The sequence below is a fragment of the Myotis yumanensis genome, unplaced genomic scaffold (genome assembly GCF_028538775.1).
Source record: "Myotis yumanensis isolate MYYU_CA2020_CCGP unplaced genomic scaffold, mMyoYum1.0.hap1 SCAF_2, whole genome shotgun sequence".
In the NCBI taxonomy this organism is placed as follows: Eukaryota; Metazoa; Chordata; class Mammalia; order Chiroptera; family Vespertilionidae; genus Myotis; species Myotis yumanensis.
Window position 1 is genome coordinate 107,062,357 of NW_027223753.1, and position 24,948 is coordinate 107,087,304.

General features: G+C 41.3%; 1 protein-coding gene across 2 annotated transcripts in view; it reads left to right on the forward strand.

The window, feature by feature from the left end:
- Window positions 1-9,314: 9,314 nt before the first annotated feature.
- LOC139003727 (phospholipid scramblase 1-like) overlaps window positions 9,315-24,948 on the forward strand; it is a 38,506-nt gene continuing 22,872 nt past the window's right edge. The window contains exons 1-5 of one of the 2 annotated variants that reach the window (XM_070405933.1): window positions 9,315-9,396; window positions 17,060-17,085; window positions 20,734-20,814; window positions 22,453-22,697; window positions 23,741-23,783. In XM_070405933.1, the coding sequence (XP_070262034.1) occupies window positions 17,073-17,085; window positions 20,734-20,814; window positions 22,453-22,697; window positions 23,741-23,783 (382 nt within the window). In that variant the 5' untranslated portion in view covers window positions 9,315-9,396; window positions 17,060-17,072. The remainder of the gene's footprint in view (window positions 9,397-17,059; window positions 17,086-20,733; window positions 20,815-22,452; window positions 22,698-23,740; window positions 23,784-24,948) is intronic. The other variant, XM_070405934.1, reaches the window with a different exon arrangement.

Consider the following 24,948-nt stretch of genomic DNA (forward strand, 5'->3'; position numbering starts at 1 on the left):
TCCCCCTTTTTTATTTTTTAAATGATAGCGCATGCAAATCAGTGGCCACCTCTCAGATTGAGCTGTTTAAGACTTGGAAGAAGACTGGCAAGCAATGACAACAAGCATAGCTATAAACAAAGTGGATGGAGCGCACAAGGAGCCCCGTTCCTTAGGAGGTTGCCGGCCTCTTCAGTCAAGAGATTTCAGCTGTCCTCAAGTTGTTGGTTTGGTTGTCCTTGTTGGTCTGGCTAGCGGGCGGCATCACTGGCGACGGGCTTCCTGATGTGTCAGCGAGTTGAAGGGCTGCATCAAAGGGTCCATCAGGGCCATGCTTGATGGTGGTGTCGGTGTCCAAGGAGGAGTAAGCTGTGTCCTCTGGGTCAGCTGTTATGGAGGATGGAGGGTAGTAGAGAGAAAAAGAAAAGAAAGCAAAAGAACTACAAGGCATGGAAGTGTTTAGAAAAAAGAAGGAGAAGGAAGGAAAGAAGGCACAGCCCTTTCCTTCATCTGCCCCTTTCCCTGTGGTCCAAGGTAGAAATGGGAGACAAGTCCTGTTGCAGTGAAAGGGAAGCTGCTGTCAGCCAGGTCTCTTATCTAGGTACTGATCTCAGCTGGACCAAGTCTCTTTCTGTTCCCGATCTGAGCTGGGCCAAGTCTCTATTTGTTATCTGGGTCCCTATCTGGGCTGGACATGGGAAGCGAGAAGCAGCCATGGAGGAAGGGACCTTCCTCAGAAGGGGCGAGTGTTCAAGCCCCTGCACCATTGGGGGGGTGAGGATCTGTGCCCCACCTCTGTTGAACCCCAAGTTCTCTCCTACTGGCCCCTCTGTGACTGTGCCTGTCTTAGGTTGTTCCTCCCTGAGGAATCTTACCCGTCTTTGACTAACCAGCCATGCTCTGGGGCCAAGCAGGGTGATGTGAGGTTCAGTTCTGTCTCCTTGGTAGTCTATGTCCCTCTGGCCTCCATGCCCAGCAACTGCCTTTGGATCCCCTCGCCTGCTGGCGGGGTCCTGGCATTGATCACATATCTTGGGGAACCCAGGTTTCTTCTCCAGAGAGAACCCAGCTCACTCCATTGGGCGAGAGACAGATCCATGGTACCAGCCACCGTGACCTCAGCATTAACAGAGAACTCAGGCAACAGCTGTGGGCAATTGGATTGTGAGAAGAGGGTCCCTCTTGACACAAGGGCAAGAGGGGCCAATATAGGACAAAGGAGAGTCCCGGGACAGGGCTTTCTCGGCCCAGGATGTCACAAGGCTCTTGGCACAAGACAACTCCACGTATGAGGCATATACCAAACACCCCCAGTCACGGCAGAAAAGGGAGGTGCCCTTCCTGGAACAGTAGGGTAGGGAGATTCTAGAAAAGGCTGTGTTCAGGAGAGAAGGAGAAAGGCCAAAGAACCAGCAAACAAGTAGTCAGATTAAGAAAAAAAGAAAAAGGATAGGAGATGTGGGGCAAAGCTGGAACATAAGGACAGACAAAAAGGAGGCACATGTGATCCTTCCAATGGACAGGTGGTTCCAGCTCAGGGCTGCACATCTGCTGCAGATGGGCACTGGTCAGGTGTGCTAGAGAGGCCAGCAACCTTCTACAGGAACAAGGCTCTGTGTGCACTCCATCCACTATGTTTATAGCTATGCTCGCTATCATTGCTTGTCAGTCTTCTTCCAAGTCTTAAACAACCCAATCAGAGAGGTGGCCACAGATTTACATGCGCTATCATTTAAAAAATAAAAAAGGGGGAATTTGCCGGGAGCCAGTCCATCCTTGCTGCTTGACACAGTCGCTGCAGAGAAGAAACATCTGCACAGCATATGTTTCAAGGGACCTGGCGTATGTGGCATACTGTTCTTGATATGTTTGCTCCCCTTAACGCTATGTGTTTTAACCAAGGTCACCTCTCCGAGAAAGATTGTTTCCCCAGGTAGGGATTTTTCCCTGAAGTTAGGGAGGAGATAAAACCCCTTAACTAAGTGCCAGGTGGGTAGTTAATCATGCTTAAGCTACATAATCTTTACTCCCTGGAATGGAGATAAGAAACGCCCTAACCTTTGGAATAGAGATTGATAGGATTGGAATCAACTGGGATAAGTACAGATGTAACAAGATAACAGAAGACAGAACCTAGAGACAGGACTTGGCTGGAGATCCTACACAGAACCTAGACACAGAACCTAGAGACAGAATCTAGGGACAGAACCTGGACCTGCTGGGGTTGGACCCCAGCACTACTGTGAGTTCCAGAGCACACTCCTTTCCCGGCAACAAGATGCTTTAACCCTGGGAACAGTAACCACATGCGTGCTTGTGAACAGCTGAGCCTTACACAGCAAACCCGTTGTCTGAGACTAAATGCGGGCACAGTTGAGCTTTATGCAGGAGCTCTGGGCTCCAAGACCAAGTACACGATCAGCTGAGCCTTACACAACAACCCCAGGAGCAGTGACTGCATGTGTGAACAACCGAGCCTTATGCAGCAGCCCCAGGCACCATGAACACTCCAGCAGCCAAGTGAGCAGCTGCCGCCCATGACCGCATAAGGAGCAGTGCCCCGCACCCTCCATACAAGTATCAGCCACCCTGTGACCACATGAGGAGCAGCTGCCCACAACCACATGAGGGGCAACAGCCCCACAATCTCACAAGGAGCAGCCACCATTCACGACCAGAAGGGAAAAAAAGAGAAGAAGGAAGATAGGCTCAAAAAATAAAAATGGCTACAAACAAGTACCTATCAATAATAATTTTAGCCAATCAGTTTTAAGTGCAATAGAAAAAATAAACCCTTTCTGCTGGGTAGAGAAGCCATATAGCCTCAGAGGCCAATCCCAAAACACTGCCACCCAGAGGCTGAGCCACAAACTGACTCTTAGGTGAATACAAATTAAGGCAGTCTGGATCACAAATACGGCCTGCTTTAAAATCAGGACTGTGATTTACAACACATTTTTTAAAGCGCCATTTTATTTTCTCTCTTTTTTTATTTTGGGAGTAGTGTTCTCCATTCTATTTTCATTGTTCCTTTAGCATCAATTTTCCCTACCTCAATTCTACCTCTATGCTAAAACCCTCTTCCTCACTTTTCCCCATTTGGTATCCTGTTTCTCTTACCCTATTCTTGCTTTAGATTTTCCCTATTCCATCTTTTTACCTCCTGTCTAATTTCACCCTACTTATATATCTTATTTCCAATCCACTGCTCTAAATCCTTATACACCCATCCCTTATCCTTCCTCAATATCCAAACATTTTTTTCTCTTATCTTTCTATTGTTTTCTTGATTGTTGAATATATTGGGGGTTTTTTTGTTTATCTGTTTTATGGTGGTTTTTTTTTTTGCTTGTTTTTTTTTTTTTTTTTTTTTCATTTTAGGACTGGTTGTGAGGTTGTTTTTCTTTTTCTTTTTATTTTTTTCTGCTGGTTTTTCCCCTCCCTCCCCTCCCCCGCGCCCGGTTATTTTTGTGCTTCTGTTTTCCCTTGCCTCTCTTGATATCATTGGTTGTTTGTAGTTTGCATTCACCTCCAGGGATCTATTCCTGGAATTGGTTGAGATTAGTGGCAGTTCTATCAGAGTTTTCTCCTCATACAAATAGTCTCTTCCCCTCTTCTACTTCATTCTCTCTTTTTGCTCTTTTTCTCCCCCTCTTTTTTTCCCAATTTCATTTTTGCACTTCTTTTTCATTTTTTTTCTTACTTTTCTTTTCTTTTCCTTTATCTCTTTTATCTTTTTCTCTTCTTTCCTCCTTATCCCCTAATTCTCTTAATTTGGGTGGTCAACTTTATTTGTGGTTATTAATATCATAAATATATTTGTGTTCAGTGCCTGGTACGTTTTGCCTTGTTGTGTTGTATTTTGTACCTTTAAATCAACGCAGCAGATCCAAGCAACAGCAGCCTCCTGATCACCACACCCCCTGTCTGTGAACAGCAGCTGTACGTGAAGCATCCCCCCACCAGCCAGAAGAGCCACCTCAGCTGTGAACAGCACCCACCAGTGGAGCTGCTGCCAACTGAGGAGCAGCTGCTACCACAACCGCCCAAGGAGCAACCACAGCCCAAGAAGCCACTGCCACCCAGGGAGCAGCCACTGAACGACTCAACATCTAGGTATGTCAGTGAGATCAAACATGGGTAGGCAAAGAAACCCCCAAAGGAAAGAAAAGGAGGACTCACCAGAAAAGCAGCTAAGAGAGACAGAGGCATGCAACATGACAGAAAAAGAATTCAGAATAAGGGTACTAGAGTGCATAAACCAGATGGAGGAAAAAATCAACTACTTATGCAAGAAGCAAGAAGAAACAGATGAAAAAATCAATAACTTATGCAAGACCGAAGAAGAAATGAAGATAAATATAGCTGCAATAAAAAACACCATTGAAAGCATCAACAGTAGACTAGGAGAAGCGGAGGACTGCATTAGCGAATTAGAAGACAAAGAAGCAAAACACACCCAAACTGTACTGCAAATAGTGAAAAAAATTAAAAGACAGGAGGAAAGCCTAAGGGAGCTTTGGGACAACATGAAACGAAACAACATACGAATAATAGGGGTGCCAGAACAACAGAAAAAAGAACAAGGGTTAGAAAACCTACTCAAAGAAATAATATCAGAAAACTTCCCTGAGGTGGGGAAGGAAAAAGTCACACAAGCCCAGAGAGTCCCAAACAAGGTGAACCCGAAAAGACCCACACCAAGACACATCATAATTACCATGGCAAATGTTCAGGATAAAGAGAGAATCTTACAGGCTGCAAGAGAGAGACGGAAAGTAACATACAAGGGAGCTCCCATTAGATTATCAAATGATTTCTCAACGGAAACTCATCAGGCCAGAAAAGAATGGACGGAAATCTACAAAGTGATGCAAAGCAAAGGACTGAATCCAAGAATACTCTATCCAGCAAGGCTATCATTCAAAATTGAAGGGGAAATAAGAAGCTTCACAGACAAAAAAGGGCTAAGGGAGTTTATCACCACCAAGCCAGCCATGCAAGAAATGCAAAAGGGACTGGTGTAAAAAGAAATAAAAAGCTCAGAAAGAAAACAGCCACACACAAAAAAGAAATGGCTACAAACAAGTACCTCTCAATAATAACTTTAAACGAAAACGGACTAAATGCTCCAACCAAAAGACATCGAGTGGCTGAATGGATAAAAAAAATGTGACCCATACATCTGCTGTCTCCCAGACACCCACCTCATTAGAAGGGACTCACACAGACTGAAAGTGAAGGGATGGAAAAATATCTTTCAGGCAAATGGAAAGGAAAAGAAAGCTGGGGTAGCAATACTTATATCAGACAAAATAGACCTCAAAGTGAAGGCCATAACAAGAGATAAGGAAGGCCACTTCATAATACTAAAGGGATCAATACAACAAGAAGATATAACCCTGGTAAACATATATGCACCCAATGCAGGAGCCCCAAATACATAAAGAAACTCCTGGAAGATATCAAAGGAGAGATCGACAACAATACAATCATAGTAGGGGACTTTAATACACCACTGACATCACTGAATAAGTCCTCTAGACAAAGAATCAGCAAAGAAACAGCAATCCTAAATGACTCACTAGATCAGATGGACTTAATAGACATCTTCAGAACACTTCACCCCAAATCCGCGGAATATACATTCTACTCAAGTGCTCATGGGACAGATTTAAAAGTAGACCACATATTGGGTCACAAGCAAAGTCCTCCCAAATTCAAGAAGATTGAAATCAGAAAAAAGCATTTTCTCACGATGGCATAATATTAGAAATGAACTACAATAAAAACAACCCAAAATACTCAAACCCTTGGAAGCTGAATAGCATGTTATTAAATATTGATTGGGTTACCAATGAGATCAAAGAAGAAATTAAAAACATCCTGGACACTAATGACAATGAAAACACAACAATCCAAAACCTATGGGACACAATGAAAGCAGTCCTGAGAGGGAAGTTTATAGCTCTACAGGCCTATCTCAAAAAACAAGAAAAAATGGTAGTAAATCATCTAACTCTACAACTCAAAGTATTAGAAAGAGAGCAACAAGAAAACCCCAGAGTGAGCAGAAGGAAGGAGATAATAAAGATTAGAGCAGAAATAAATGACATAGAGACCAAAAAAACAATACAGAAAATCAATGAAACCAAGAGCTGGTTCTTTGAAAGGATAAACAAGATTGACAAACCTCTAGCCAGGCTCACCAAGAAGCAAAGAGAGAGGACCCAAATAAACAAAATCAGAAATGATAGAGGCGAAATAACAACAGACCCCACAGAAAAACAAATGACTGTTAAAAAATACTATGGACAGCTCTACTCCAACAAACTAGACAACCTGGAAGAAATGGACAAATTCCTGGAAAAATACAACATTCCAAAACTCAATTGGGAAGAATCTAAAAATCTCAATAGGCCAATAACTATGGAAGAAATTGAAGCAGTCATAAAAAAGCTTCCAGCAAACAAAAGCCCAGGACCAGACGGCTTCACAGGGGAGTTTTACCAAACATTCAAGGAAGAACTAAAACCTATACTTCTCAGACTATTCGAAAAAACTGAAGAGGAAGGAACACTTCCAAGCTCATTCTATGAAGCCAGCATCACCCTAATACCAAAACCAGGTAAAGACAACACAATGAAAGAGAATTATAGGCCAATATCCCTCATGAACATAGATGCCAAAATCCTCAACAAAATCTTAGCAAATCAGATCCAGCAGTACATCAGAAAGATCATACACCATGACCAAGTAGGATTTATTCCAGGGATGCAAGGATGGTACAATATCCGCAAATCAATAAACGTGATACATCACATAAACAAATTGAAAGAAAAAAAACACATGGTCATATCAATCAATGCAGAAAAAGCATTTGACAAAATCCAACACCCATTTTTGATAAAAACTCACAGCAAGGTAGGAGTAGAAGGATCATACCTCAACATAATAAAAGCCATATATGACAGGCCCACAGCCAACATCATACTCAATGGACAAAAACTAACACCATTTCCGCTCAGAACAGGAAGAAGACAGGGATGCCCACTCTCACCACTCCTGTTCAACATAGTCCTGGAAGTATTAGCCATTGCAATTATAGAAGAAGAAGAAATAAAAGGCATCCAAATTGGAAAAGAGGAAGTCAAAATGTCCTTATTTGCAGACGACACCCAAGCGGGACCCCCACCCTGATCCGGGACACCATTCAGGGCAAACCAGCTGGCCCCCACCTGTGCACCTGTCCTTTATCCTTTATAGTAAAAGGGTAATATGCAAACTGACCCTAACAGCAGAAAGACTGGGAATGACTGGTCACTATGACACACACTGACCACCAGGGGGCAGACGCTCAATGCAGGAGCTGCCCTCTGGTGGTCAGTGAGCTCCCACATGGAGGAGCTCTGCTCAGCCACAAGCCAGGCTGATGGCTGCCAGTACAGTGGTGGTGGTGGGAGCCGCTCTTGCCTCCTCAGCAGCGCTAAGGTTGTCTGACTGCAGCTTAGGTCTGCTCCCCACTGGCAAGTGGACATCCCCTGAGAGCTGCCGTGCTGCCAGAGGGATGTCTGATTGCCACCTTAGGCCAAATCCCCTGAGGAGCAGGCCTCAGCCAGCAGATGGTCATCCCGTGAGGGGTCCCAGACTGTGAGAGGGCACAGGCCGGGCTGAGGGACCTACCCCCGCCCCCAAGCGCACAAACTTTTGTGCACCGGGCCTCTAGTACTATATAATAAAAGGCTAATATGCAAATAGACAGGAATGACTGGTCACTATGATGCACACTGACCACAGGGGGCAGATGCTCAATTCAGGAGCTGCCCCCTGGTGGTCAGTGCACTCTGTGGGAGTGCTGCTTAGCCAGAAGCCAGACTCATGGCTGGTGAATGCAGTGGTGGTGGTGGGAGCCTCTCCTGCCTCTGCGGCAGCGCTAAGGATGTCCAACTGCCAGATGTCAGTCAGACATCCCCTGAGGGCTCCCAGATTGTGAGAGGGTGCAGGCTGGGCTGAGGCACACACACAACCCCCCACCCTGCCCCCAGTGCACGAATTTCGTGCACCGGGCCGCTAGTAAATTTATAATTCTTTACCACTTTCACATACCTCCTTCCTTGACCCTAACACTTTCCTCCCTTCTTCTTCAGTCTTATTTTTCTCAATATCCCTATATCCCTCCCTTCCAACTCCCTTCTCTCCTACCACCTCCCTATTCTCTCAGTAAATTTCCAAATGTCTATTAAGTGTCATGGGGAGAAGAGTGGGGTGCAGAAAGTATGTTTTGCTTCTTTTCTCCACATTTGGCTTTATTGTGTGGAAGATCATGTGTTACTTTTGTAAATGAAAATTTTATTTATTATTATTATTATTTTTAAAATCTTTATTGTTGAAAGCATTACAGATGTCCCCTTTGTTTGTTTTCCCATTGACCCCCTCCACCCCGCACTGCCCCTCCCAGGCCTTCACCAGGTGTCCTTGGCCAATGCATATATACATATAACTCCCTCAATTAATCACTCTTCCCCACACCCCCACCTTCCCTCTGAAATTGCTCAGTCTGTTCAATGCTTCTATATCTCTGGATCTATTTTGTTCATCAGTTTATTTTGTTCATTAGATTCCACATATGAGTGAGATCATGTGATACTTGTCTTTCTCTGACTGGCTTATTTCACTTTTATTGTGTGTAAGATCAGGTGTTACATTTGTAAATGAAAATTTTAAAAGAAAAAAGAAATCAATGAATTCTTCAGTTCAGTTCAAACATTTATTGTGCTTGGTTGCCAGTCCAAAGGACCTGAAAAACTAAACGTTCTAAACAAATCTGGTCGGTTTAACTCTTAAAAAGAGTTAAGACTCAAAGGTGGAGAGAGACAAAGAGCCAGAGAACGAAAGTGAAAAGGCCCCATAAAGAAAAACTTGTGTGCTCTGAACCATTCACTGCTCCCACCCCTGAAAGTGACAGGAATGTAAGGTATGGAGGTCAAGGCTAGAGTCAAAGAAGTGCCTTCAACCCCACCCCTGACAGCCAACTCCAGGTAATGACCCTCAGTTCCAGTGTAGGCGCCCCAGTGCCCAGCTGCTCTGAGCAGCAGAGCCAATGTTGCTGCAGTCAGTCCAGAGAGCAAGAGGAGGGCGGGCGGTGATCTCCCTGCAGCTCCCCCTCCAGCAGCCACCGGACGTGCGCGCGCGGGACACTAGGGAACCCTTTTGTATACGTAGGATCCAGGAAACGAAACCAGAGCCTCCATTCAGCGCCAAGGTCGCTAAGAGGCCCCTCCCTGGTGACTTCCGGGGAGGCTGTGTAACCGGACACGCAGGGGCCACCCAGGGGCCAAAGGCAGCAGAGCCACCGCCTGCGCCTGGGTTCCCTTTTCTGGTCAGCGCAGGGCGGTCACGGAGCAGCGGCAGCCACAGGTGAGCTGGGGGCGTTCTCTGCCTCCTGGCGCGGGACTTCAGGGGCGGCTTGTGACACAGGGGCGCGAGGGCAGCGGGTTGCGCTGGCACTGAGATTGGCGGGTACCTGGTGGGACAGAGGTCCTGGGGGCCAAGGGAAGCCGCCCGGAAGTGGAGCCAGGGCTCAGGAAGGGCACTGCTGGCCACCGGGTGCTCCAGGCCAGGAACTTGCCCTGACGAGATCCCCGTCTGAAACCGCCAGCCAGGCTCGGCTTCTAGTGGGCGTCTTCACAGCCCCGAGAGCACCTTGAATCAAGGCACGAACCTGGGCCCAGGGGGATCTGCCAGCCCATTGGGGAAGTTGGAAGGGACGAGTAATAGAGCCTGCTAGCTGTCGTTTAACAGTAAACACTAAATAGGAGTGTGGGTGGAACTATGCCAGACACCCTGGAAAATCAGCATTGGAAAGATAGAGGCGGTTTGTAGAGGCCAAGACCATTATCTCAGGAGACCCCCTGCCTGACTGAATCCTGCCTGTACTACTTAATATGGGGACTTCCAGCCAGTTTCTTCAAAGACCGTCCTTCCTTACCTCATTCTGGAAATTGTACAACTATTAAGATTTACAAGAGTTAGAATATGACGTGAATTAGTGAACTTTGTTAGGGCAGGATCTGGCACTGCAGAAAGTACTCAGTGAAAATCAGTTCTTATTGTTTGAATATTTGACTAAGTTCAGCTTCTCCATGCTTACTATCTGGTTCCCTGGGGTTTTATTTATACATTTACTTATTCCTGGAATTCTGGCATGGTAACTTCCCAGTTCCAGGAACAGGTAGGAAACTATTGTTTCTCCTAGTTTAGAAAGATCCGGAACATGATTAGTACTGTGCAAAGTGTCACTTACTTAGTGTCAAGCGTCAGACGATTTGGGATCACTTTTTCTCCCTTGAATTTTTGTAACAGCATAAGTTCCTCTTAATACTACCCTGACAATTGGAGGAGTTTGAAGGCTGAACTAACACAAGGCTGCTTGTAAAATGAGTGGACTTTTGCACTTAGATAGAAAAGTGGCATTTGAAATAGCTAGGTCATAGGAGATTAAGCAGCCTTCAAATCTGTAAGGCAGCTGTTCTTTCTGACTGAACGGAATGAACTAATACAGTACACACCCTGTTGAATCAACAAGCACAAATTAAGTGCTTTGCCTTGGACTGGCTATGCTCTGGCTTTCAGAGTGTAAAGTGCAGCTGGAGACAGTGAATGTGTGAGAACTCCATCCTCAAATCTAATGACCTCTCCCTGCTAGTCCGTAACTCACAGAAATTTCCTTTTCTTGAATGAGACAAGCTCCCTCAGCCTCAGGACTTCTACCTATGCAATTAGTTACCTCTGTCTGTAATGCCACAGCCTACCCACTCTTCACACACACTTCCTTCAGCTCTGGGATCTCTCTTCCTTGACACACACATCCCCACTACCTAACCCAGTGCCCCCATAACTCTATTATAGCAGCATTGTACTTATTCATAGCACTTAGAGTGTTCATAATAAAGTATTGTCTGTCATTTTGTTCTAGTGATTGTTACACTGTTTTACATGTTCTATGCCTCTCATCATATAAAAGGCACAAGTTTTATACTGTTAATATTTACACAATATTTATAAATGTACATGTGCATTATATGTATGTATATACACACACTGTATAGCAATTTCTTAAGTAGTGCTAAATTGAAAAAGTCAAAGTACAGCTGTTAATTAGTACTAACAACTGTGCTTTTCATTTTTCAAATTTTGAATGTAGTAAGTGCTTATGAAATTTCTAGCCTGGCTAGAACTAAAAACAAAATGGCCATGAGTAAATTTGAAATTATTAAGAGAGATACCATGAAGATAGTCTTTTAACAAGTTTTACTGAAACTGGACAATTTGGGAGATTTTTTAATTTTTATTTTTATTTATTTTTTAATTTTATTTTTTTTCCCCCATCCTTCCCCCGCCCAGGAGATTTTTTTTTTTTCAATGAATCAAGGACATGAGCATAAAACACATGAACCATAAATCATTTTAATTCAGCTAGTGAGTTAGCATTAAATAACCATTCATTTTTGGGGTGTAGTTTCCTCATTTATAAGGAAGAAAGGAAACAAATTTGTGAGGGACCTCTGGGAATTGTCAGCAAAGGCTTTGCAGAAGGAATAAAGCACCCATACCAGGGTAACTGACATAAAGTTGTTTTTGTTTCTTTTGTCTTTTTGGTTTACTTGTTAGTTTTGTAGAACACTTGACCATCACTTTCTCAGTTGGTCCCAGTTGATGCAATATCTACTTTTATCTTCAAAGTTTACTATAAAATGCCATCTCAAAGTGGTTCTGAGCATGTTTGTTTTGTTTCCTTGAACATGAAATGCAGGAGTAGACTTTTATAGGAAGACTCCCCATTACCAGATACTTTGCTTTTGTAAATCAGCCTTAGCCACCTCACTTCCATCCCATACCTTGTACATGTATTTGGTGGACTGGTGGACTCAACATCTGTATAAATTCATCTGGTTTTAGTCTACTTATCTTTTACCAAAACTACAGTTCAACAGATGAAGTATTTTTGTCCTCAATGTTAACTAAAGTTTTTTAAATGCACAAAATTTACCTATGAATACAAGCTGAACAACATAGAAAGTATTTTTTTTTACAATTTCCTTCTTTTTTAAAAATTTATTTTCCCTTTATTGATTAAGATATTACAAATGTGTCCTTATCCCCCCAATGTCCTCTCATCCCCCCAATCCTGCCCTCACCCTCACCCCCTGTTGTCCACATCCATCGCTTATGCTTATATGCCTGCATACAAGTCCTTGGTTGATCTCTCCCCAAAGTATTTTATTTATAACCTACCTCAGCAAGTGTTCCTGTGCCCAGTTTCTCCCCTCCTCCACGCCTAATAACTCATTTTCACTTATTCGCAGGAATTTAGGAACATTTATGTGATGGACTGTAGAGCAATAACTTGCTAAAATAATTTAGAACATATATCCCCCATCTTGGGAATCTGAGAAAAAATTTTAACTAGTTTGTCGAGGGCCGGCAATTAAGAAGCAAATTTGGATAAATAATTCAAATCTAGTTTTGCCTAATTTGTAGGCATAGTAATTTTAGGATTTTCCAAAATGAGGAATGCTTCCCCCTTGGGTTCCAGATTTTATAGTCATACTTTTTTAAAAGCAACAAGATAGAAATTTTAGAACCCCAAGAAATGGTCAAACAGGTTTCACTGTATTATGAACTGTGGAACGATTTACTGGATATCAGCTGAACTATTTCTCCTTCTCCTGGTCATAGAAGTTTATAATTTGAAGTTTTTATTTGTCCTAAAGTAATTAAGATTTCAATGGTACAGTATATAATATGACTTCATTAGAGACTATATAGGATAGATATGACTTTCTCTGTCTTAGAAGATTTTTTTGGCATTTGTTTCTTATAGAAGTAGTGGAGGCATTATTTAATTAAGGTATCATGTTAATTAAGTAACTAATTCACCCAAGACTCAGCTCCGTCATTTCCAAAGCTGAGTGATGTTATGTCTTGTGATAGAATCATTAAGTTTGAGAAAATCAAAAGATCCTTAAAACAGCAAATAGTGGACAAGGATGAACTTGGTGGATATCTTTAATCCACAAGTGCTTTATTCCACTTGGCATACACACAGGTACAACTGTCACTTAACATTTTGCACCACAGCTTATGACATAACCATTTTTATGCTTGAGGCATTATGTAATAGTGAAAATTCTAAAAGCTATGGGAAAATGAGGGCCCAGATTGTGTTCCACGGTATTTTTCCCACCAGATACTCATCCTTACAAACTTGTAGTTTAAGACTCAAAATAATGTAATCAAATAGGAAGGAAAAAAGCAAATAAGAACAAGTGTGCTCTGTTTTGGGGTCAGTTTAGTTTCTCTTCTTTGGATTTCTGTACAGGGAGGGAATGATCTCTGACCCTGTGAAAGAAAGATATTCAAGTTGGCACTCATTTGGCAAGAACTTGTTAGGTCACAGCACTCCATTGCTCAGGAGCTTTTACCTTTTCCTCATGTGATTCACAGCATTTATTAATGATTTCCTCTTTCTGGCATATTTGCTCTTTCTGACTGGTCCTGGACTCCCCAGGCTCAAACAACTGAATGTAACAACATATATTTTTAAATTAAAAATATTTTATTTTTTAAGTAAAATTTTTTATTTTAATAATTTTAAAGTCCTCTCCCCCCACAGACACACACAGGGGAGACTTGTCTGTGTTCCTCCTCCAAGTATTATTCTGGATTTCTCCTTGAAATTACATTTCTGACATTATAGGCAAGTAGAGAATGATGGAAACAATGGTCCCTTAAAATTGTTGTAAAATTGGTTAAAGGTATAAGATATTTTTTGACTAATCATATTAAAGAGAGTTGTCCTATGAACAATTGAGGATAAATAAAAACTTTAGAGATGACCTGTCCAGCATGTTGATAAAAGGATATACTTTAATTTTACTCCACAACCTTAATCTTTTAATTTTATATATCTATGAAGGTACTCTTAGCATATTTTAAGTTAATGGGTATTACTTTTAATGTATAATATTTGATCATGGGAATGTGAGATTAACAAAAGTAACCATGGCATGTGTTACATATGACTTTAGTCTCCTTTTACTGTTCCTAACCTAAAACATGAATGTGGCCTATGAAAACTTTTAGCCAACTTTGGTTGCATATATGTTTATTTAATTATTGATCATCTTATAGATTAACTGAAGAAAAACATAAATTTTAATCTTTTAGCCTGATGAGGTCCACAACAGTTGGTTTCTGACTAACTAATGAAAACTTAGTTTACTATTATTCTACGAAAATCCAGGAAGTCAAATTAGTAACTCAAACAAATGTTTTGCTTTATTCAAGAGCCAAGTAAACCCATTTCGAATTATTCAACCATTGCTGAATTTCTTGAGCACACATAATTAAGAGGTGATTATAATTGGAATGGTCATAAGAGTTGTACTAGTTTACAGAATTTTATGCTTAAAATTAAAATGAACCCTGGCTGGTATAGCTAAGTGTTAGAGCATCTGCTTGTGCACCAAAGGGTCACAGGTTCGATTCCTGGTCAAGGGCATATACCTGGGTTGCAGGTTTGATCTCTGGCCCCTATTGGGGAGGCATCCAATCAGTATGTCTCTCTCACATTGATGCTTTTCTCTCTCTCTCTCTCCCTCTCTCTCTCTCCCCCCTCCCTCCCTCCCTTCCTCTCTTTCTGAAAAATTCAATGGAAAAAATATCCTTGGAAGAGGATTAATAAAAAAAAAATTAAAATGAGAGGAGGAACATGAGTTCTTCCTAGGAACACCAGATTTTAGTAAAGAATATAGAGCAATCAGTTGATTTTTAAAAATTTACCATTTAAGACACCACAGGAGGAGGCATTAATAAAGTGGTAGCAAGACGAGAGGACTTGGGAAGGTCAGTTCTGGTTTATGTTAGTGTGTGAGTCCAAGATAAGAGTCAGGTAACAGAGTTTTGCTTCATGTGTTAGTTGTAATTAACAGGCATATAGGGGGTTGGGATATAAAGTGGAGAGATAAGAAATGTAGTGACAGGATAGGAGTGGGAAAATATAGGATGGGATCAAGGCACTGGAAGGCAGAAGTACTGAGTACAATGTTTATTATTATTATTACTACAGGCCCGGTGCACAAAATTCATGCGGGGGGAGGGGGGCGGTTCCCTCAGCCCAGCCTGCACCCTCTCCAATTGGGGAACCCTTGGGGGATGTCCAACTGCCGGTCATCCCTCTCGCAATCTGGGACCGCTGGCTCCTAACCACTCACCTGCTTGCCTGCCTGATCTCCCCTAACTGCCTCTGCCTGCCTGCCTGATCACCCCTAACTGCTCCTCTGCCAGCCTGGTCGCCCCTAACTGCTCTCCCCTGCCGGCCTGATCGCCCCCAACTGCCCTCCCCTGCCAGCCTGGTTGCCCCCAACTGCCCTCCCCTGCTGGCCTGGTTGCCCCCAACTGCCCTCATCTGCCGGCCTGGTTGCCCCCAATGGCCCTCCCCTGCCAGCCTGGTCATCCCCAACTGCCCTCCCCTGCTGGCCTGTCTCGCCCTCAACCGCCAGCCTGATTGCCCCTAACCCCCTGCCAGCCTGATCTCGTCCCCAACTGCCCTCTCCTGCTGGCCTGATCACCCCTAACTGTCTCTGCCTCGGCCTCGACTACCATGGCTTTGTCCAGAAGGGAGTCGGATGTCCAGAAGATGGCTGGTTGACCCAGTCTAATTAGCATATTACCCTTTTATTTGTAAAGATAGATTATATAGGATAGGATTGCTTAAATGGAGGGGGAAAGCCTTTTTCATCAGGAGGAGATGCTCTTGGCAGACAAAAATACATAATCCCTATATCTGGACTGATAGCCATATGCACTGTACTGCCAAACCGGTTATTAAAAAATTGAACCGCTTTCTTACACCTTACACCAAACAGCTGTTGCCCTTAGAACCCCTCCTCAGCCCCCACCTTAGGTTCTGCCTTCGCAGTTCACCCAGATTAGATTCTGATTGGTCAGTTTCTATGCCAGTCAGCTTCAAAAGCTCCGCCTCATAGGCAGCCATTGGCTCCTCGCAGTTCACCCAGATTTGGTTCTGATTGGCCGGTTTCCATGCCAGTCAGCATCTCCAGGCCTATCTTCAGCCTATCTCCGGGCCTGATCTGCAGCCTCCGTGGCAGCTGCGGATCAGGCTTTGCCTCTCTCTCTCTCAGGGCCTCGCCAGCATCCATGGCAGCTGCTGATCAGGCCCTGCCTCTCTCCAGGCCTCATCCACAGCTGCCACGCCCCCCTCGCCCCGCCCACCCCGCCACTGCCCCGCCTGCCGCCTGCCAGCCTTGCTGTGAAAAGATCCTGTGGGCCACAGGAGAGGGACCAAGAGGTGCTCCATGCACTTCCTGGTGACCAGTCGTCTGTCTGGTCATTTAGGTCGTGACGGCCCTTGGCCTTTTATAATGTAGATTATTATTATTATTATTATTATTATTATTATTTATTCTTCGATAGAAATAAACAAATACAAAATTTCAGTTAGATTGCCATGGAATTACAACTATGACAACCCCTGAGGGTGGGTTATCTGGCTAAAAACAGGTATTAAAGCATAGAACAAAGGTTCATGCCTTTTCAGATTTAAGGTATTAAAGCATAGATCATGCTTGGAGCCCAGCCCTGAGCTATCCACCACCTGGCTGACCCACAACTTTCGAAGTTCTACTCAGAAATATAGCAATAGGGAATGGATCAAGACCAAAGGGTTGAAATGACCAGATTCTGGTAAACTAGATGAAAAGAGGAATATCTTTTTTTTTTTTATTCTTTTAAAAAAATATTATAATAAGTATTACAAAGGGTATTACATATGTGTCCTTCCCCCACCCCCCGCCCTTGACAATCCCCTGGCCTCCCTTACCCCCCAGTGTCTTATGTCCATTAGTTATGCTTATATGCATGCATACAAGTCCTTTGGTTGATCTGAAAAGAGGAATATCTTATGTGCATATGTTCTTTCAGAGTATCTTGTTTTAAAAGTCATATTTTGACATATAAAATTACAGCCGATGAATTAATATCAGGTCTTCTTTTTCAGAACTTTTATAATCATGGACAAACAAAGTAAGTAAATTATGTATTTACTTTTCTCCTATAATGCTAAATCTGCTGTTAATATATTATCAGAAGTTTTATTGAGTTTCTGAAATAATATAATTTGCTTTGTGTTGTTTATTCTTCAGAATCCTAAAGTCTAGTTCAGTGTTTTGATATACAGTATCCACAGATATTCACTACCAATAATTTTTTCTTTAAAAATACAAATGCCTTAAGCTTAAGAAATTTTAGGCCTACTGGAAAATATGTTGTATAATTTATACTATATTTCATCCAGACCAGTTTTCCCTTGTATGTGTATTTCATTTACATAAAGATAATTCAAGTCATATTAATTAACATAATACATTTAATATGTCAGTTCATTGTAATAAAATCCTCACATAAATCCCTAATATGTGTTTCATAACATACACATGTGAATGATTTTAAATAAATACCAATCATTATAGTCTGGCTTTTTTTTTTCTTTCAAGAAAAATTTAAATAAGTTAGGTATTGACCAACCATGTAATAAGACATTGTCTGATTAAAAACCTAAAGCAGCCCTGACCGGTTTGGCTCAGTGGATAGAGCGTCGGCCTGCAGACTGAAGGGTTCCAGGTTTGATTCTGGTCAAGGGCAAGTACCTTGGTTGTGGACACATCCCCGGTAGGGACGTGCAGGAGGCAGCTGATGGATGTTTCTCTCTCATCGATGTTTCTGACTCTCTATCCCTCTCCCTTCCTCTCTGTAAAAAATCAATAAAATATATTTTAAAACCTAAAGCAATATGTGGGGGGGGGGGGATATTTTTTAAAAAGTCCTGTGTTCTGAAAGGATTTATATTCTCTCTTTAACTTTATGTAGGTAGCCAAAGATGTTTATCTCTCACCACAGTGTCAGCCTTGCTACATGTATATATTTATTAGGACCAGAACTTTGGCTCTTCTTCAGGAAGTTTCATGTTTTTCTCTTAATGTTTGCTATGTTAACTTAATCTTAGTTACAAAACTCAAAGCTTTTTAAATGTAAGTTATATAAAGCTTTGAGTTTTGTAAATAAGATTAAATACATGTGTACATTTCACTTGTTTAATGTAAATTTTAGGATGCTTCAAATCACTTTAGAAAGATTCTTTTGGCCATAGTCATAATCACCTTTTAACTCTTCAGTTTCACATATATAAATTGTATGTACATGTATGCATCAATAGAAGTGAAATGTACATATGTACATAAATATACATATATAAATTAAAATGAAATACCTTTACAACAATGTGATACTCCTATGACTTTATGTTATTTTACGCTGCATTTCACAAATTCATTTGTAACTCAAATGCTCTTTGCTCTACTTGACCACTTGCCCATTCATGTATTTATCTTTGTATAAATTTCCACTAATCCTGTTACCAGGATCATTGCTCTGGTACAAAAATCCCAGAGATAATGAGGTCCTAATTTCTTGATTCTGTGATGTCATGGACATATGTTTATCTTCACTATTGTGGTGAACAATGGTATTTGCTCAGAAGTGCCAAAGTGTGACATATCATTTAAGGGTAAATCTTAAAGTCAGATTTGCAGTTTGTTTCTTTCAGATCTGTCAAGTCTGATCCTGTTGTCTCTAACTCACGCTGAGAGTGGGGAATCTGGGCAGAGCCTTGAGAGCTAGAGAACTAAGCAAGGCCACTCATGTGATGCTGAGAAACAGAAAGGAATGGTTGGGAAAAAAATGGCTTGCAGTAATTCAGAAATCTGTGACAATTTGGTGTGTCTATCCAGGGGAAAGTCCTGATGGAAATAGCTCTGTTGCCTGAGTTTGCAGTCTCCATGGACTCCATTCTGCTGAACTTATTATGAAGCAATTGAATGGAGGAGAGAGTGGGCCCACAGTCCAGCCTTCCTGCTGAAACCACAAATTGAGTGATCTTTAAAATCTCATGAAAGAGAAGCATACAGGGGAGGTGTCAGGTTGAATATTAGGCCAACATTTTCTTCTGTATTGATGCCATGTCCCCATGATTCAAAAAGAAACTTTGAATTTACAGTTAGTAAGTCATATGAAAGAGAGGAGGACATAATAAAAGTGGAGAGTCCACTAGACTATATGTTCCATGAAGACAGAGCCAGTGTAGCTCCAGAGACTAACTCAGGGGTGAGACAGGAGATACTTATTGTCCAGCTGGGTTGGCCACTAAATGAATAATTAGAGAAACATAAATATAAAGAACTAAGATGTTGAACTATTTGTACATATATTAGGATTAGTTACGGCACATTGTATATCATTTGATTAGCAAATAATAACATTTAACCTGTTAATTTATTGTACTTAAGTCAGTTTTGATTTTTATAAGTCAAAATCAGTCAAATATTAGAATTCAGTTTGGTCAACCTTATTAGGGAAGTCCCAGAGTAAGCATGAAAAGGATATTTAAATACAGATATAGCCTGGCTGCCGGCATGGCTCAGTGGTTGAGCATTGACCTATGAACCAGGAGGTCAGAATTCAATTACCGGTTGGGGCCTATGCCCAGGTTGTGGGCTCGATCCCCAGTGTGAGGTGTGCAGGAGGCAGCCAATCAGTGATTCTCTTTTATCATTGACTAGAGGCCCGGTGCTGGGGTCCCTTGTCCTGGCCTGTGAGGATCAGACCAAAACTGGCTCTCCAACATCCCCCAAGGGGTCCCAGATTGTGAGAGGGCACAGGCCAGGCTAAGGGAACCCACTAGTGCACAAATCTAGTATGCATATAAGATCTTTGGTTAATCTCTCCCCGCCCTCCCCCCTCCCCCCTTCCCTTTGAGATTCATCAGTCTGTTTTCATGCTTTTGGTTTCCACTCCTACATTGAGCGTCTGCCTCCTGGTGGTCAGTGTGCATCATAGCTACCAGCTGGTCAGCCGGTTGGCTGGTTGCTTAGGCTTTTATATCTATAGATGTTTCTATCCCTCTCTCTCCCTCTCCTTTCCTCTCTGAAATCAATAAAAATATATTTAAATACATATATATGCATTATTTTAAATATTAAAAAATTCCTAGAGCCATGATTATAGATATCTTTAAAATCATCTATAATTCTTCCATTACCATTCTCACATCCCCTTAGTTTTATTTATCTCTTCATACTCTATATGTGGTTTTAAAACCATCTCTTTTCTAATACCAACAAAATCAGAGTATGGAAGTGAACACTCATCCAGCACAGTTTAAAACTAGAAATTCAAGCCCTGTGAATTTAGCTGTTTCATTTTATCCAAAAGGGAATATGTTTACCCTGGCTGGTGTGTCTCAGTTGGTTGGGCATTGTCCTGTGCACCAAAAGGTTGCCAGTTTGATTTTTGATCAGGGCACATGCCTGGGTTCCAAGCTCAATCCTGGTTGTGGGGAGGGAGAGACATGCAGGATGTTTCATTCTTGAATCGATGTTTCTCGCCTCCCATTCCTTCTCTCTAAAAATCAGTTAAAATTTTTTTTAAAGGGAATTTGTTTGACACATGATTCTGTGTCAAAATAATTCTGATAACAGGCACAACTTGTGTTAAGTGAAGAATTCACTCTATTTCAATATAGCACAAGATCATGCAAATGAAGTTACCTATCCACAGACATTATATTTTTCTTTTAAATGTGTATTTTGTTAAAGTTTAACTCTCCTTGAATTACAGATGCACAAATGAATGCTCCTCACCCAGGAACAAATTTCCCAGCTGGGTATCATCCTCAATATCCTCCGGCAGCATTCCAAGGTAAACGCATTTGTTTAAAGAATAAAGTGAAAATAAATCAATCATTGATATTCTCCAAAGGGAGTGTGTGCATGTCTGTCCATCTGTCTGTGTATTTATTATAGTACTAGTGGCCCCGTGCACAAAATTCGTGCCCATTAAAAGGGAATTAATTAGAGGAAATATTTTAATATTGCTATTTGCCCTTTCTCTATAGAAGTGTCAGAGATGAAAGAAAATTAGTCAAATGTATATGAAAATCTCCCTCCTGTCTGAGTTTGAGGCACGCCGTGGGACCCAGAGTCAAGTCCCCACCCACCCGCATGCACCTCGAAATCACACGAGACCCCGACCTGGCCTGCCCCACCCCGTCAAGCCCCGCAGGGCAGGGGGCCCAGCCTCAGGTCCCCCGACCCCACGCCAGGGCGGGCGCGGGGTGCGGCCTCAGGTCCCCCAGGCCCAGCGCAAGGGTGCGAGGGTGTGAGGGCATGACGACAATTTGCATATTAGCTCTATTATGTATGATTGCACTTTGTTGAAGGTGTAATAATGAAATTGGCAGAGTAGTTCTTGATTTGTTTTGGTTGACTATATGTTATCAATAGCATTAAAGTATTTTTTTATTGATTGTATTGATTCTCCATCTCTTCAGAAAATTGTGATCATGAAATCAATCAGTTGGGAGATTTGATCCTGAGTGTTTTTGAGTCATGTGGGGCTGAGGTTAATTGTGTTCAGAGAGAGTCACAGAAAAGACATGACTGCTTAAAAGGAAGCTGCAGGCTATAGAAACGCAGCTACTTGGGGATATTCTCATCTTCATCTGATAACAAGTGAAAGCTTTCCTTTTGTATACATGCTGGACCATGCCTTACATGTAGAGGGTCTTAGGAATGGACTATACAGTGGATTAAACTCCAGGGAAATTGTTAAACCAGAAAATTACATGGACAGTACTGGAAGGAATGACATGCCTGTACCTCTATACCAGGGTTTCTCAAAAGCGGCACTGTCATATTTTGGGATAGATAATTTTTTTCATCAGGGTGCTATTTCGGGCATTTTAGGATATTTAGCAGCATTTCTGGCTTCTGTCCACCAGATGTCAGTGTCACCCTCCCTTCTAGTTGTAACAGCCAAAAACATCTTTAGAACTTGCCAAATATACCCTGAAGAGACAAAACTGTCCCCAGTTCTCTCTCTCTATATATAGAAGATATGATTTTTTAGAATTCCAAAATTTCCAGTTTTACAGAGTGCTTTGATCCTAGAAATGCTGGCTCCTAAAACCTTTATGTTGGACCTTCTACTCAATGTTCTCTCTCTTTTCCATGAAGGCATTCCAGAATATTTGTGCAAATGACTCTAGATCATTGCTGATTCTTTCACTTTCTTAGGTATTAAGTATATTTTCATCTGAGTGTTGAATAATAAAAATAAGGCCAGGGCCAATTCTATTCTGCCCAAAACTCTCAAAATATAAATGTATATGATATTTCATTGAAAATTTGATGAAAGATAAAAACATGAAGTTTAAGCTTCATAGAAACAAGATTCCTAAACTGAAATTTCAGTTTGTAGATACTGGGGTAAACCCAAAGACTTGATGTTTCCATTTTTCGGTATAGTTACAAATTATTTCACTTGTTCATATTGCAGGACCTCCAGGACATACTGGCTACCCTGGCTTGCAAGCTGCCTATCCTGGGATGCTAGCAGGCTATCCTGTCCCCCAGGCTGACTATTCAGTCCCACCACCTGGCTGTTCAAGTGCTGGTCCAGTGGGCTTTCCTGTCCAACACCAGCCAGTGTATAATCAGCCAGTTGGACCTGCAGGGGTACCATGGATGCCAGCACCACCACCTCCATCAGACTGTCCACCAGGGTTGGAATATTTAAGTCAGGTAATTTCAAATACCTCGAATAGTCATTCAAATAAAACTGTGCTTCCAGTTTACTTATTAACAAATGACTAATTAGCAAATGTCTGAAATGGTAAAACAACATGTTTTGCAAACAAATTACTCTAATTCTTCTAGGTCAGGTTTACTTTTATTTTTATTTTTTAAAAATATATTTTTATTGATTTCAGAGAGAAAGAGAGAGGGAGAGATAGAAACATGAAAGATGAGAGATATTCATTTATCAGCTGCATCCTGCATGACCCACACTGGGGATGGAGCCCACAACCCAAGCATGTGCCCTCACCGGGAATCGAACAGTGACTTCCCAGTTCATCGGTCGACACTCAACCACTGAGCCACACTGACTGGGCAGATCAGGCTTACTTTTAAAGCAAACTACATATGGCTTAAGAAATTGAATTTTCTATGATCTTGAATATAATCTGATACTAACCAACAGCAAACACTTATTAAGCACCATTTTCCAGGCTTTGTTCCTAAGTATAATACAAGTATTAACTCATTTGATCCTTATAAAAGCTCTGTGATATTTAGGTGTTATAATTATCACTAGTTATCACTCAACCACTGAGCCACACTGGCCAGGCCATTCAATAGATATTTTTAATTAAAAATATATTAACTTTAGCTCTGGCCGGTGTGGCTTAGTTGGTTGGGCATTGTCCCATGCACTGAGAGGTTGCTGGTTCAATTCCCAGTCAGGGCACATGCCCGGGTTGTGGGCACAATCCCCAGGGAGGAGTGCAGGATGCAGCTAATGGATGTTTCTTTTTCCCCTTCCTCTCTCTCTAAAAATCTATAAACTATTCTTTAAAAAATAAAAGAAATAAAAAATATAAAGTATATATTAATTTCAGGTATATCTAGAAGTAATATAAATTATCATTAAATATTGATAATATTGGTAAGTATTGTTAATTGATTATATGTATTCTTTAAAATATAAAAACTGATGTTAATTTGGTTGGCTTAAAAATGTGATATATAATTTACAGTTTAACTTTTTGTTTTTATTATAATAGATAGATCAGATACTGATTCATCAGCAAGTTGAGCTTCTAGAAGGTATGTATTGATTGTGTTGATTATATTTCTAGAAAGAGAAGACATTTGTGCAAATAAAGGCATATCAACAACCACAATTATAACACTTTAACAGATGTGGAATGATTAAAACTGTTTATTTACAAATGTCTCTCATCCTGATAATTCATTTCTTGAACTTAGGAATCAAGTGGTAAAATACTATTACTCTGGGCATCCATCCTCATGATATAGACCCTAATTTAGAAGGAAACCAACCAAAATTTACTTTTGCTCCCTCTTCTCTCTAGAAAGCACTTGAGTGATTTATCACTTTATCTAACCTCTCTCACTCTGGCTTTTCCTCCCCTAATATGTGATAACCTTGAGATTGGCACAGAGCCACGTGCAGTAGTGCACTTATCTTAGTGCATTTCCAAAGTGAATACATTTTTTGAATCTGGATGGGTATGTTGTAGAAAATTACAATCCTGCCAACAGTTTCTCTTGGGAGTTCAGATGAACCCTGTAAAACCCTTTTGCCATGGGCCAAGGATTATCACTTAGAATGTTGAAGGATGCTGATCAGCAGGCCTAGAGATCTGACTTCCCAAAACAGCATTCCTGTTCATGTGAATGGGTCTGACTCCAACAGATGTCTCTCTGGGTACAGTACTCCTCACATATAATATGAGCATAGGAAGTCACCAGATGTTTCAAAACTCGTGCCAGGAAGATTCATGAACCATAGTGTCTTTTTTCCTAGATATAGACTTTAATGAAAACTCTTCACCTCTCTGCAAAGTTTTTTACCACTAATAGAAATTATAATATTAATTTCACTAGTCGGTGATAGATTCAATTACAATAAAATTATTATCTATTATATTCAGATTACATACAACATACATTAGTAGGTATTTATAATGTTCTCATTATTGTTAGTTTGTTTAAACTAAGTTTAAACTCCTGGAAAGGAGCTCTTTGTTGTTGGATAATTTGTATTCTGAATTTTTTTTTCATGTTTTATTTTAGGGAATTTATTTTTGAGATTATAGATCCTCCCAAAAGACCCTATATAGTACAGTACTCCATTCATTAGTACAGTACTCCATTCATAGTTTTTAGATTTATAACATATATATATATACACATATATATATATATTTTAAAGTGTATACTAGCATATATTAATCATAAAACATAA